Below are 15,470 nucleotides of genomic sequence, written 5' to 3' on the forward strand. Positions count from 1 at the left end.
ATGACCTGCTATATTGGGTAACAGAGCAAGGGGGGGAGGTACAGTTCCTGCTGTTAGTCCCACAGTCATACTGGTGGCAGGGCTGTGAGCTAGCACACACCTACCTCCTGGGCACTGAAAAAAACCTTGAGTGAATTAAGCTAAGTTTTCAATGGCCAGGAATCAATGAGGAGGACCGTCGATTTTGCATATTCTGCCCAGAATATATACTCTGGCAGATTCCTAGGAAGGACCAGGCTCCTCTAATGCCCATTTCCCTTATTGATGTCACATTTTAACGTATCTGGGTTGACCTGGTGGGAACCCTAGTGCCTTCAGCTAGAGGACACAAATATATATTATTCTTAGTATTTTACGCCACCCAATACCCAGAGGCTGTTCCACTGTGCTCAGACACGTCAAATGCTATCATACAGAAATTAGCAGGGGTCTTTGTGCGACACGGCATCCCTAAAGAAGTCCTGACGAACCAAGGGATGCCCTTCACCTCAGAGACATTCAGGTAAATGGCCAAGTTACTTAAAGCATTTAAAGACCTTGGTGTTTCATCCTCAAATGATGGTATAGTGGACTGGTTTAATCAGGCCCTGAAACAAATCCTACGTAAGGTGGTCAGCAAGGATGGAAGGAACTAGGATCAGCTCCTCCCCCTCATCCTTTTTGCATGCAGGGAATTCCCACAAGCCTCCACAGGGTTCTCTCTGTTTGAATTATTGTATGGATGGCAGCCCCAGCGGAATATTGGACATTTAAAAGGAAGGTTGGGAGGAGGAGGCCCTGCTCTCCACAAATTTCTTACAGTATATCACGCAGTTATATAATAGATTCGCAAAGATTCAACCCATTCTAAACACCTACGTGGAGAAGGCACAAGCAGCTCAGGTCCGCTGTTATGACAGTGGCACGTCTCTGTGGGAGTTCCACCCAGGAGATCAGGTCATGGTACTCGTTCCCACATCCCACTCTAAATTACTGGCTCATTGGCAAGGCCCATATGAAGTTAAGGAGAGAAAGGAACTTGTTGATTATTTAGTGAAACAACCAAATTGCTGGCCAAGCGAACGGGTATATCATGTGATCTTGCTGAAACCATGGGAAGAAAGGGAACCAGACCCCTCCTCCGGATAGCCCCGTTCACTCTTTGCTCATACAATACACCTTAACTTTGGCCCTAATTTGAACACCCAACAGTGACGAGAACTAGAAGCAGTTATCTTGTCTGTCTCAGAAGTGGTGAGCGAGAAACCCGGATGGACCTCCCTGATTGCGCATGACATTGTGACTGAGCCCGAGATGATCGTCCGAGACCGCCCATATCGACTTCCTGAGGCAAAAAGAGCAGAAGAGTAGTTGGAGATTTTTAGGTTGGATAGGTGTGACAGAGGAGATTCATATTCCCTGGTCCAGCCCTATTGTCTTGGTCACAAAGCCTGACAGGAGTTGGAGGTTTTACAATGGCTTCTGGGGATTTAACACTAGAATTACTAAAGCCTATGAAAAAACTCATAAACCCGGCCCACCTTAATTGTTTGCACTTCTCCATAAGCATCTTTTGTTTTGTAAATGTGTCGATAAGCGCAAGCAGCCTACTATCTCATCCTCCCATCGCAGCAGAAATGGCAAATATTACTCTCCCAGCTCAAGCCTTGTTTATCTGTTAGTGAGGTACCAGGAGCTGTATAGTGTAAATAATATATCATTATTTGGAACACATGTATTTCATGTGTGTTCCGTGTCTACAAAGATCTATGTAAGTGTAGCATGACAGAAATGTTGAACATATAACTGAAAGACAAATGTATTTCATGTTTTAGTACTAACAACAAAATTTTGACATGAAGTGTATAATGTGTGAAGACTGAAGTCCATGTATCAAATAAGCACTTTCACAAAAGGTACAAGTATAACAAAAAAAGTGTGCTTTTCTCAAGACTGTACCCGAAGAAAAAGAAATCGGGTTAGTGTATGTCATTGTTACAACTGCTTTGGTAGTACAGTGGTAAGAGCTGCTGACTCATAATCACAAGGTGGCGGGTTCAAGCCTTGCCGCGTCACAAAATAAATGTTTTGAGTAGTGAGCTGTTCTTATTGTTACTATTATACAATAAAAACACATTTGATTTGAGTCTGTAACAGCTGGTGTAAATGTATGGTGCTTGTAAAGGTTAGCATTTTTTTTTTATTTCAGTTTTATTATTATCTCAGTTGCGTTCACAATCTCCCCGAACTGTCACTGCTGCTTTCAAATAAAGACATGCTATAACAGAGGTGAACTCAGATGAGGATGAGGGTTCTGTATCAGAGAAAGAGAACAGAAGCTCACCCCTCTCTGCAAGAAACATCCACTCACATATAAGAACAATGCAGCTGCACCAGGTGTAAAGGCGAAAGATGGCACCATTTGGATGCAGCAAGAGGTCTGGTGTCATCCTGCCAGTCAGTCTGCCCCACACCTGTCCTTCAAAGAAAAAGCACGGCTTACAGAGCTTGCCAAGGTATCGTGCAAAGCCCAGTTTGTGATTATGTTTTGTGATGGTCTTTATATAAAAACATTTATATGTTACTTGTATTAAAGCCAAATCGAATTTTTTTACCTTGATTTACTTACTTATCTCCCTACAGGGTAAAGTCACAAGTGGACTGTAGAGCTTCCTCTGTTTGATCAACACGGGCTCACAAACTACATGCGTACTGAAGTGACTTCAGCTGCAGGTGAACAAAAATGGACTAACAAGCACCCAAAATGCCAACTGGAAATGTACATGTACAGACCAAAGTGGGAAGATGACATGTCACAAATTATAACTCAAAAAAATTGTGATTGTTCTAGCAAAAAAAAGGTAAATGCAAATGAGACAGTGTTGCCTAGCTGGGCTGCTACCATCTACTGGCAGAAATAAGTTTTCAATAATTAGGTTAGGGGGTGTTGGGTTACCATGGTCAACTGCAGTGCTGCAAGAGCTTCACTGTATTTCATATTTAGTTATACACCTGAATTTTAAATAGTTTGTAGGGTTGGGACTAGAAAGTATGTATGTGTAACATGCAGTGGTCATTTTCTACTTAACTTCTTGTGCCTGATTCCTATAAATACTAATTCAAAACCAAATAAAAACTGGGAATAATGGCTTTGGGTTCGCTACTTTTACATCAAAACTGTTCACATTTCATAATCATGGAGAAAGTGAATGAATATTGGTACCTGTGGTGGCACTGGCTGAGATAATAAATTTACTATTAGCTTCCTGAAATTATGATATTAAAATTGCCCTGCTTAACGTCCATTCTTTAAACAAAAATACTGAAGTTATCAATAATTTCATCAATGACAAATCTGCGAACACAAAATTAATATTACCCAGATACAGAAGCAGCAAAATGGACTTTTCTTATTTAGTCAAGATATTCCACCACCTGGTTATTCCTCTATATGGAATCATGTACTGCATTTCTGTATGTAGCAGTAGTCTGGCTGTTATACTGTATTTCAAAAGGAGCTGCTTATGGGTTCTGACTCAGGCACTGTGAATATACTGTACTTGTTTTAATAGACCACAGTGCTGCCTTTAAAATATTTTGTAACACAGTACCGCTTGAACTCCTGCGGTCACTTTTATGTACTGATTGCATTGTTCCTGACTGGTTTAGTTACTTTTTATCTAATAGATATCAACTTGTTGTAATATATCCCAATTAGTTTCTTTTGGTACCCATTACTAAGGCTAATCTTTGAGACACTCAGAACTGCAAACTTGTATCTCATTAGTACTATAAAATTACACCTCCATGATAAAAAAGATTAAAACCTTACTTACACAAAGCATATGAGAAAATAGCCAACATTTACAGACAAAATTACAAAGGAATCATTTATGAAAATAAGTAACATCACTTTATTTTAATTTGTGGCTCAAATGTTATTTAACTTATTACCATAGATGCTGATCATATAACCTGATATTTTCTGGAAGTGTCCATCTATGGCAAGCCTTTTGTTATATACTATAATGTGTCTTTCTAAACTACTGAAGGTGGGAGTCTCTAGGACACCTGTCTAGAGTGATTATTATGTTGGATTAAAACTGACAAAGCTATAAATATTCAAATGCATTTGTTTTAGGTAGACTGACATACAATGTGAAGTCATTAAGTTTACTATATATATATACAGTATATATATATATATATACAGTGGTGTGAAAAACCATTTGCCCCCTTCCTGATTTCTTATTCTTTTGCATGTTTGTCACACAAAATGTTTCTGATCATCAAACACATTTAACCATTAGTCAAATATAACACAAGTAAACACAAAATGCAGTTTTTAAATGATGGTTTTTATTATTTAGGGAGAAAAAAAAATCCAAACCTACATGGTACTGTGTGAAAAAGTAACTGCCCCCTGAACCTAATAACTGGTTGGGCCACCCTTAGCAGCAATAACTGCAATCAAGCGTTTGCAATAACTTGCAATGAATCTTTTACAGCGCTCTGGAGGAATTTTGGCCCACTCATCTTTGCAGAATTGTTGTAATTCAGCTTTATTTGAGGGTTTTCTAGCATGAACCGCCTTTTTAAGGTCATGCCATAGCATCTCAATTGGATTCAGGTCAGGACTTTGACTAGGCCACTCCAAAGTCTTCATTTTGTTTTTCTTCAGCCATTCAGAGGTGGATTTGCTGGTGTGTTTTGGGTCATTGTCCTGCTGCAGCACCCAAGATCGCTTCAGCTTGAGTTGACGAACAGATGGCGGACATTCTCCTTCAGGATTTTTTGGTAGACAGTAGAATTCATGGTTCCATCTATCACAGCAAGCCTTCCAGGTCCTGAAGCAGCAAAACAACCCCAGACCATCACACTAACACCACCATATTTTACTGTTGGTATGATGTTCTTTTCTGAAATGCTGTGTTCCTTTTACGCCAGATGTAACGGGACATTTGCCTTCCAAAAAGTTCAACTTTTGTCTCATCAGTCCACAAGGTATTTTCCCAAAAGTCTTGGCAATCATTGAGATGTTTCTTAGCAAAATTGAGACGAGCCCTAATGTTCTTTTTGCTTAACAGTGGTTTGCGTCTTGGAAATCAGCCATGCAGGCCGCTTTTGCCCAGTCTCTTTCTTAAGGTGGAGTCGTGAACACTTACCTTAATTGAGGCAAGTGAGGCCTGCAGTTCTTTAGACGTTGTCCTGGGGTCTTTGTGACCTCTCAGATGAGTCGTCTCTGCGCTCTTGGGGTAATTTTGGTCGGCCAGCCACTCCTGGGAAGGTTCACTACTGTTCCATGTTTTTGCCATTTGTGGATAATGGCTCTCACTGTGGTTCACTGGAGTCCCAAAGCTTTAGAAATGGCTTTATAACCTTTACCAGGCTGATAGATCTCAATTACTTCTGTTCTCATTTGTTCCTGAATTTCTTTGGATCTTGGCATGATGTCTAGCTTTTGAGGTGCTTTTGGTCTACTTCTCTGTGTCAGGCAGCTCCTATTTAAGTGATTTCTTGATTGAAACAGGTGTGGCAGTAATCAGGCCTGGGGGTGGCTACGGAAATTGAACTCAGGTGTGATACACCTTATTTATTAACAAGGGGGCAATTACTTTTTCACACAGGGCCATGTAGGTTTGGATTTTTTCTCCCTAAATAATAAAAACCATCATTTAAAAACTGCATTTTGTGTTTACTTGTGTTATATTTGACTAATGGTTAAATGTGTTTGATGATCAGAAACATTTTGTGTGACAAACATGCAAAAGAATAAGAAATTAGGAAGGGGGCAAATATTATAACACTTACAGTGGTGTGAAAAACTATCTGTATAGTTTGAATGTCTTAACTGACATGAATCACAATAATTGAAGACTTTTAAGTGGTTACACATTTCCACTTTTTGATAACAATGGATGCAGTTATTCAAAATAGATATGAATGCCTTCGTTATCATGTCTTGAAAATATTTAATTGTAACTATTCATCCATCCTATCCAACCCGCTATATCCTAACTACAGGGTCACAGAGGTCTGCTGGAGCTAAACCCAGCCAACATAGGGCGCAAGGCAGGAAACAAAGCCCGAGCAGGGCGCCAGCCCACCGCAGGGCGCACACACACACACTAGGGACAATTTAGAATCACCAATGCACCTAACCTGCATGTCTTTGGACTGTTGGAGGAAACCCAATTATCCGGAGGAAACCCACGCAGACACGTCGAGAACATGCAAACTCCATGCCAGGCAGACCTGGGAAGCGAATCCGGGTCTCCTAACTGTGAGACAGCAGTGCTACCAACTGCACCACACAATAACAAAACTATGTTTTTAGGATTTTGAGATTTTCTAATTTTTTTCTGTTTCTTCACCACACTGAAGCATTGACTGCAACCTTGTGGCATGCCAGATACAGGACTGACTTGTCTGTGAATTTTTTTAAGAACATTATGATTGCTTACATCTACAGCATGCTGCCAGAAGCATATGTCATTTTCTTTAAGTGATTTCACTTTGCTGATGAGCTTTCACCTCGACAGGTTTTGTGCTTCTGAATATTAACTTGAGCTTTTAAATCAAAACTAACATTGCTTGCAAAAAAGAAATGTACCTGCTCAGCATATCAAGCATTATCTGTAAATGCATAGGCACTATTAAAGTGTCTGTGTGTTTCTTTAGTTCATGGTTAAATTTACATTTTAAATTTGGTACAGTATTTCATATTGCAAAATTTTAACAACTTAAACACAAGCAAAAAGACTTTGTTACTAAATAACTAATATGCTCATTTATTGTGGAAGAGTGCACACAGCTTAAACTGTCATCACTGACAAAAAAGTGTTTAGCTACAGTATGTGCAATTCTGAATATATTTAATAATTAAAAATTATTTTAATGGGTAATAGAAAATAAACTGCTATTGTTACATTTAGTAGATTATGAACATAATCTTTTTCTCAAATACAGTTTAATATTTCTCGTAAATGCACACTAAATTAAACATTATGTAGGAAACATAAATTGTCATTCAGCACTTCTTATTTTATTTAATACTAAAAGCAAATGGTCCTCTGGTCCACCCAGGATCACGGTTCCAGCCCCAATAGTTTGTGAGTAGTAGTAGATTGCTGCACTACATGTGCTTGATGCTTAGCTGATTTGCCACATGCTGAGCAGATATTGCTCCTGTTCTTGTTCTTTCTGCCATGTCATCTTCTTGATCAGCATCACCATATAGTTTGCAGTAGCAAAAACACAAACCCAATAACTCTGCGGGGGTTGCCACTAGCCACATTTTTTTCCTTCACTAGCATGACCAAGACCAAGATCAAGGTTTACAAGTAATTTTGTGACAAGCACAACCCTTAGCATTATGTATACCCCGATATGCTGTATATTACATTGATTCAAACATTTCCCTCCAAGGACTTTCCACATTAATTACCAAAAAAAAAAAAACTAATCAGAATTTATTAAACACCATACAAACTTCAAGATACATTCTTACCAAAAGACTACAACTGAACTAACCTTTGTCATGAATTACATTTTGCTAAACAATAGAAAAGCTAACCCAGTGCTGCAATGCTGCATGAGTATAACATAACAAATTCTAAAATATAAATCATGTCATGATAACTGATCATTTTGTCTACATTAACAATATAATCACCAAGCCCAAATTTTTCTGCTCAGCAAAACCAAAGGTAAATTATATATACTGTATATAAAGTAGTTTTGAGCACCTTGTCCTAGATGTTTATTTTTTGTTCTGCATTATTGTCAGTAGAAAAGAAAAAAATTCAGATTTCTGAACATTAATTAACCCAAACAATACATGTTAAAAGATTTTTTGTCATTTTGTTACAATATTAAAGTAACACATGAAGTAATAATGGACCACTTTTCAGATAAAATCTTGACTGCTTTGTAAGTAAGAAGAACAATGCATGATTTTAATAAAGATAATAAACAGGTGTTAATGATTAATGACATAATAGGTTGATTGACTTAACTAAAAACTGAAACAGATGTAGTGGGAATCAAACTTGGCACGGGACAACCAAAGTAAAAGGTGCGTGTGTGTGGCAGATATAACAGTTTAACTTTAAAACATTAGCAGTAACATCAGGGAGACATCTACTCAGTCCCAGTTTTATTCTTCATTAGGACACTGACCCCAAACACATGGCCAATACAATTAAGAACCTTCGGCAAAAAAAAGAGAAAGGAGTTCTGCAATAGATGGTATGGCCTTCACAGAGCCCTGATTCCAACATTATTAAAGCTGTCTGGAATTACCTGGAGTGACAGAAATATGCAAGAAAAGAACCAAAGTCCTGCGGTGGGCTAGCACCCTGCCCAGGGTTTGTTTACTGACGTGCTCTGTGTTGGCTGGGATTGGCTCCAGCAGACCCCCGGGACCCTGTAGTTAGGATAGAGCAGGTTGGACAATGGATGGATAGATGGATGGATGGATGGAAGAACCTAAGTCTGCAGAAGTACTGTGGTAAGGTCTTCATGATGCTTGGAACAAACTACAAACTGATTTCATGCTAAAAGTGCCTGACAATACCTAAGAGAACTGATGATGTTTTAAAGCCAGTGGCTAGTCACACCAAATATTTTTTTTTTTACTGTTTAATGCCCTTTATAATACATTTTATGATAATTAGAAATTTTTCATTTCATTATATTTGAAGGGTTCTTTGCTTTATACTCTTTTTCACATACCCAAAACTTTACACAGTGCTATGTATACGTAAATATATGGCAGCTAACAAAGTAACAAACTTCTGCCCAGCATTACAAAGCCTTTTGAGAATAAACCTAACCTGTCAGAAATATATGCAAGACAACAACATATCCTGGATGACACCCCAGTCAATAGGGACAACAGAAGGAAAAAGATACACAGACTTGCAGTCTCCACATAATGGAATGTGTAGTAGACGGACGGACGGACAGGCAGACAAACAGATAATTAGAAGGAAGCAGTAAGCCTTACACATAATTGGTCCCAGAATGTAATTGTCCTGATACAACAAGATAAAACAGCAATAATTGCAGGCAGTGAGTGTAGCATTCCTGCAGTACACAAGCAGGGAAATACAACAAAAGATGTAGTGGGTCCTGCTAACAAAAAGAAGACTGGGACCTATAAAAAATTTATATGAATGTACATTTACAAAATTTAAACAGAATCCTGGGTTATAGATCAAAATATCTCTGTAACTTATACAAACCGGATTCCAAAAAAGTTGGGACACTAAACAAATTGTGAATAAAAACTGAATGCAATGATGTGGAGAGGGCAAATGTCAATATTTTATTTGTAATAGAACGTAGATGACAGATCAAACGTTTAATCCGAGTAAATGTATCATTTTAAAGGAAAAATATGTTGATTCAAAATTTCACAGTGTCAACATATCCCAAAAAAGTTGGGACAAGTAGCAATAAGAGGCTGGAAAAAGTAAATTTGAGCATAACGAAGAGCTGGAAGACCAATAAACACTAATTAGGTCAATTGGCAACATGATTGGGTATAAAAAGAGCTTCTCAGAGTGGCAGTGTCTCTCAGAAGCCAAGATGGGTAGAGGATCACCAATTCCCACAATGTTGCAGAAAGATAGTGGAGCAATATCAGAAAGGTGTTACCCAGCTTAAAATTGCAAAGACTTTGCATCTATCATCATCAACTGTGCATAACATCATCCGAAGATTCAGAGAATCTGGAACAATCTCTGTGCGTAAGGGTCAAGGCCGTAAAACCATACTGGATGCCCGTGATCTCCGGACCCTTAAACGACACTGCACCACAAACAGGAATGCTACTGTAAAGGAAATCACAGAATCAGCTCAGGAATACTTCCAGAAACCATTGTCAGTGAACACAATCCACCGTGCCATCCGCCGTTGCCAGCTGAAACTCTACAGTGCAAAGAAGAAGCCATTTCTAAGCAAGATCCACAAGCTCAGGCGTTGTCACTGGGCCAGGGATTATTTAAAATGGAGTGGGCAAAATGGAAGACTGTTCTGTGGTCAGACGAGTCACGATTCGAATTTCTTTTTGGAAATCTGGGACGCCATGTCATCCGGAACTAAAGAGGACAAGGACAACCCAAGTTGTTATCAACCTTCAGTTCAGAAGCCTGCATCTCTGATGGTATGGGGTTGCATGAGTGCGTGTGGCATGGGCAGCTTGCATGTCTGGAAAGGCACCATCAATGCAGAAAAATATATTCAGGTTCTAGAACAAAATATGCTCCCATCCAGACGTCATCTCTTTCAGGGAAGACCCTGCATTTTTCAACAAGATAATGCCAGACCACATTCTGCATCAATCACAACATCATGGCTGCGTAGGAGAAGGATCCAGGTACTGAAATGGCCAGTCTGCAGTCCAGATCTTTCACCTATAGAGAACATTTGGCGCATCATAAAGAGGAAGGTGCGACAAAGAAGGCCCAAGACGATTGAACAGTTAGAGGCCTGTATTAGACAGGATTGGGAGAGCATTCCTATTTCTAAACTTGAGAAACTGGTCTCCTCGGTCCCCAGACGTCTGTTGAGTGTTGTAAGAAGAAGGGGAGATGCCACACAGTGGTGAAAATGGCCTTGTCCCAACTTTTTTGGGATTTGTTGACACCATGAAATTCTGAATCAACATATTTTTCCCTTAAAATGATACATTTTCTAAGTTTAAACTTTTGTTCAGTGATTTATGTTCTATTCTGAATAAAATATTAGAAGTTGGCACCTCCACATCATTGCATTCAGTTTTTATTCACGATTTGTATAGTGTCCCAACTTTTTTGGAATCCGGTTTGTAGTTCTAAGCACAAAATCATACATTTTCAAACAGCCAATATTAAGCTAGAAGTCAGCAGTATCTGCAAAGGTTGTTTTCAGCCACTTCCAAACTAAATTTTAATCTAGGGGCCGTGGACTGCTGACAGGGAGGTAAACTTGTCTACTGAGGATTCAAGAAAACAAATGGAACAAGAATCCTTTGAACTTCATAGAATCTTGTAGCATTGATACTGAAGGGTGTCCACTGAAGCAGTTGTTGCCAAAAGTTTTAGTATAAACAAAACACAGCAATGGTTTGTCAGTATTAACATTTTATAAAGGATTTCATACCAAGAGGGAGCTAGCTTTAAGAATTCAATATTGAATTAAGTAACAGAAAATATAAATTTTGCTCAAGAAATATTCTAAGCCAGGCAATTAATTCTTTGTTTTTTCTAAACTAAATAGTTACAAAAATATTATTTCTTAATAATTTGGAAAATGGGAGGCACTACAACTATAGAAAAAAGTAAATAATATACAAATGTTTTGATTTAGTTATACAATAGGACCTAATGTCGGACATTTTTAAGCATACTGTATCAACTTAAATTATTTAACTAAGTAAAAGATGGCAATGCAGAAAAAAACTAGCATATTTTGATATTGTGGCAAACATTCTACATGGTGTTGTGAAAAAGTATTTGCCTCTTCCTGATTTCCTCCATTACTACAGTGTTTTGATTGTTTTTCCAGATTTCATCTAAAACCTAATATTAGGTATAAGACTCCTGTGTGAATAAATACCTTTCATTAACTTAATTGATTTCTGTAGTGAGTAAAGGTATCCAATAAAACTAGTACTGTGTAAAACAGTAACTGACTCAAGTTAAATTAACCCAATGAAAAGGATAATAAGAGTGAGGTGACTGAACACAGCCAGAATTGATTATAATGAGCCTTTCTCAATATAAACCTCAGTTACGGTATTTTGACTCGGCATCAGAGCCAAGTTACCATCACAGAGAACTACTGAGGCAATACGAGATGCCTCATCTCCAAATGGAAAACACTTGGAACAGCAGAAAATTTTAACAGGAGTGTCTGGTATGAACCAAACACAACATTCCACAGTAAGAACATCTTACCAACGCTATACCAGGATGATCCTGTGAAAATCTGCAGATGCTTTGCTTCTTCAGAACCTGGAAAAATTGACGCAATTGGAGGAAGCAAGAATTCTTCTCTTTATTATAAAGTTTTTAAAGAGAATGTCCAGCCATCCACACTAATGGGTAAAAGGAAGCAAAATTAAACTTTTGAGCTGGTCTAGTCAAAGTCCAGACCTAAACCCAACAGTTCATGATCATAAACCTCCCACTATTTCTATATTAAAGGTATTCGACCAGGAAGATTTTTTGTATGGCTTTTATTGTTATTATATCATTGTGCTATGTACATATGGAAATAAACCTGAATTTGAAGAGTGTGCTAAAATTCCTCAAAAGCAATGTGAAAGACTAACTTTGAATTACAGAAGGCATCTTGTTGTAGTCAATTCAATTAAAGGTGGTTTAACAAATTATTAAGAGTAAGGAAGCAACTACTTTTTCACACAGTGTCAGTTATTGTGGGATTTAAGACTTTTATTGTTGAATATTGACATAAGTATAAAAAAGTGTTTGATCAGTCAGATGCCATTTAACTAATATTAGATGTTATTCAATGACTTGATCATATTATGTATAAAAAAAATGGAATAATAGCGGAAATAAGAAAGAAAGCAGTATTTTTTCATGGCATTATATAGCTAACATTTTGTTGCAAACATTTGATTTTAAACAATAAATTACCACACTCTGAAATTAGAAAAGTTCCCACAAAGTACATCAATTTAAGGCCTTACCTTTCATAAGCCAGGAGTTACTGTTAAACACATTTATTAGAAATGTCTGGAAAGCCAAACTTAACAGCCTCAAGATAAAGAAAATCTTCATTAAAGAATAGACCCTAAAAATAAAATAAAAATATAGTACAGAAAAATGTTAAGACAATCTTTTAAAATTAACTCCAGCAAGCTCATTAAAAACAAATGTTTACATAAAGTAAAGCACCAAGGAACATATACAATATAAGTTTTTGATATCAAAAAATGTTAATGTTATATTTAAATTTTCAATGCAATGCATTCACAAATGTGAATTAAAGGCTAAATGAATATTTATAAAAAAATAAACATCGGTAACTATAACATATCTAAACTCTACAAACTATACATCAAAATAAATAAAAATGTTTATTGGTAAATTTCATGCTACAGTGTGGCTTTTTCTAGATTCTGATCATATGGTTTCATTTTGTTATTGAGTCCTGAGATGATAACAGACAGAAAATTCATTTTTATATCTAACACAAAATTTAAAATAGTTCCATCTTATCATCTAGAAGCCCTTGTATATACACCATTAGAGATTATCAGTCAATTAACCTTGGTAAATACACTTCTTTCAAAGGCACAATTAGGGTTGGCTTATACTCTGTCAAGAGTGCTGATTGCACTCACTTTAAATGCTGGAAATAAGTGTGATGCTTGCGTTAAAAAGGTCTCCCAAAGCACTTTCTGTTGACACTATTTTTGTCTGTTAATGAACTAAAATGACTTATCTGCCCATCTTGGCAAGACGCCCCAGCTGTTGAGGTGAAGCACAAGATCTCCCAGCATCACTCTAGCTAATTGACTCCTTGGAAGAAGTTAAACTACAGTATCCCCAGTGGAATGTATTTGCTTGTAATCAATATCCCAACAAGATCTTCATGACAGGCTGATTAAATGGAAAGTAATTAATATCCATCAAATGTTTTATTAACAGTTTGCCATTCTGTCAGTCACTACCAGTGGAGCACTGTAAATACATGCTTCACTGTTAAGTGTTTTATATTGTGGTTAAAGCAACATTTTGAGACCATTTTTCTTTCTTAAGTATTATTCAGATTTAATTGTATTTTGAATAAAAACATGTAATATTAGGAACATAACATTACTTTAAATAAGGTCAAAGTGATATTACATTTTTTAATTGTCACACAAACTATATTTCTTTGCAAGATTACAAAAATTTGGGAAATGTGAACTTTTTACCCATTAATTTCAGCAATGAATGCACATTATTGCTTTTGTCTGTAAACTGCATAAGACTGACTATAAAGTTATTTTTTGAACAAAACACTTTATAATACCAAATTATTACTGTGTCCTAATAAAACAAATTAGGCCACATACTGAAATTTCTGATGGAACAATAGATGTTGCAGGAGGACAGTTTTAATCTTACATTGTTTAGATAGGCATATACAAAATCCATGTAACTTTGTTATAGCTTGTGATAGAAATCAAAGGTCCATTTTCAGGGTTTATTCTGTGTGACACCATAATTCACTCATTTTATGAACCCATTTTATTCCAGTACAAGTTAGAAAGAATTGGAGTCTATAAAGGCTGCATCCGGTAAAGGTCAGGAACAAACTCGGAACAGTCCTGAGCACACTAACATGGAGCCAGAAGCTAGCCTGGGAGCAATGAACACAGGCAGAGATACATTAATGCACAAAGCCACATTCAGTCATACTGGATGAATTCAGAGTTGCCAGTTAACCTAAAGTAAAAAAAAGAGTTTACAGCCATAAGAAACACATGCAGACTTCACACAGTTAATGACACTGGCTGGAATTCAAGCATTGACTGCTGGTGTGAAAAAAACACCAAAATGATAATGTACTCTATATTCATAGATATTATTATTGTCCATGTATTTTTGTACTGCATGTCAACAAAGAAAACAACCATTTTGATTTGATGTTTAGTAATTTATGAAATAATTCAGAATTTAGGAAGTATATCTGCAAAGAGAGGCTGCCATGGCATTCGATCTCTCTTTACTTTTTGTTACTTTTGACAAATAATACTGTTCCAAGTTGGTTATATGAGAGAAACATACCTATTTTACTAGAAAACTGCTTAACATTTGGGATACTTAAAATGATAATTTCTATGTGAAATGTGTAATTAGTTTAATTAAAACTTCAGTAACATTCCAATAGTTACTGTGTGGCATGGTGACATTGCCTGCTATCTTTGGTATGGCATAAGAAATGTTCACTGCAGTTACAAACCTGAGCTGAGGCTCCAACACTTAATACTTAACTTCAGCCAAAGCGCTGTGTTTTCTGTGAAACTGCTACAGCAGCCTCTTTGGCATAAGGATAAGGAAAGAAAAATCACAGTCGAATGACACTTGTGTTTGTATATCCAGGATTGTTCTTGTTCTATTTATTGCTCTGGAAAGTGACAAAGATTACTGTAACTCATCTTTTGCCAACTATGATTGACAAATCTTTGTGCCATTTATTGGTTTCTTATGTGCCCAACCCACTCTTTCATTTTTAACCCAGTGTTAGTGCTGCGGCTCTCTCAACAACAGTGAAGCCTTAGGTTTAAACTCTGCTTCAAAGAAGAAACACTGCTGTCTTGGGTAATCTATCATTGAACCTTAGCAATGGAAGACAATGCGTATTAGAGTTGGACTTAAGTGCTGCTTAAAGTCCAGGCTTACTATGTTATGAATCTCTGTTATAATTTGTGGCATATTAGAGCTGGGCTTAAGTGCTACTTGGAGTCTAGGCTTACTATGTTATGA

At 37.1% G+C, this 15,470-nt stretch overlaps 1 protein-coding gene across 7 annotated transcripts in view; it reads right to left on the reverse strand.

Moving 5' to 3' along the window:
- Positions 1-15,470, reverse strand: part of mfsd3 (major facilitator superfamily domain containing 3) — a 182,869-nt gene that overhangs the window by 108,171 nt on the left and 59,228 nt on the right. For all 7 annotated transcript variants that reach the window (XM_039750715.1, XM_039750720.1, XM_039750719.1 and 4 more), the window contains one exon: positions 12,683-12,786. In XM_039750715.1, the coding sequence (XP_039606649.1) occupies positions 12,683-12,786 (104 nt within the window). The remainder of the gene's footprint in view (positions 1-12,682; positions 12,787-15,470) is intronic.

Source organism: Polypterus senegalus, chromosome 4, assembly GCF_016835505.1.
Source record: "Polypterus senegalus isolate Bchr_013 chromosome 4, ASM1683550v1, whole genome shotgun sequence".
Taxonomy (NCBI): domain Eukaryota; kingdom Metazoa; phylum Chordata; class Cladistia; order Polypteriformes; family Polypteridae; genus Polypterus; species Polypterus senegalus.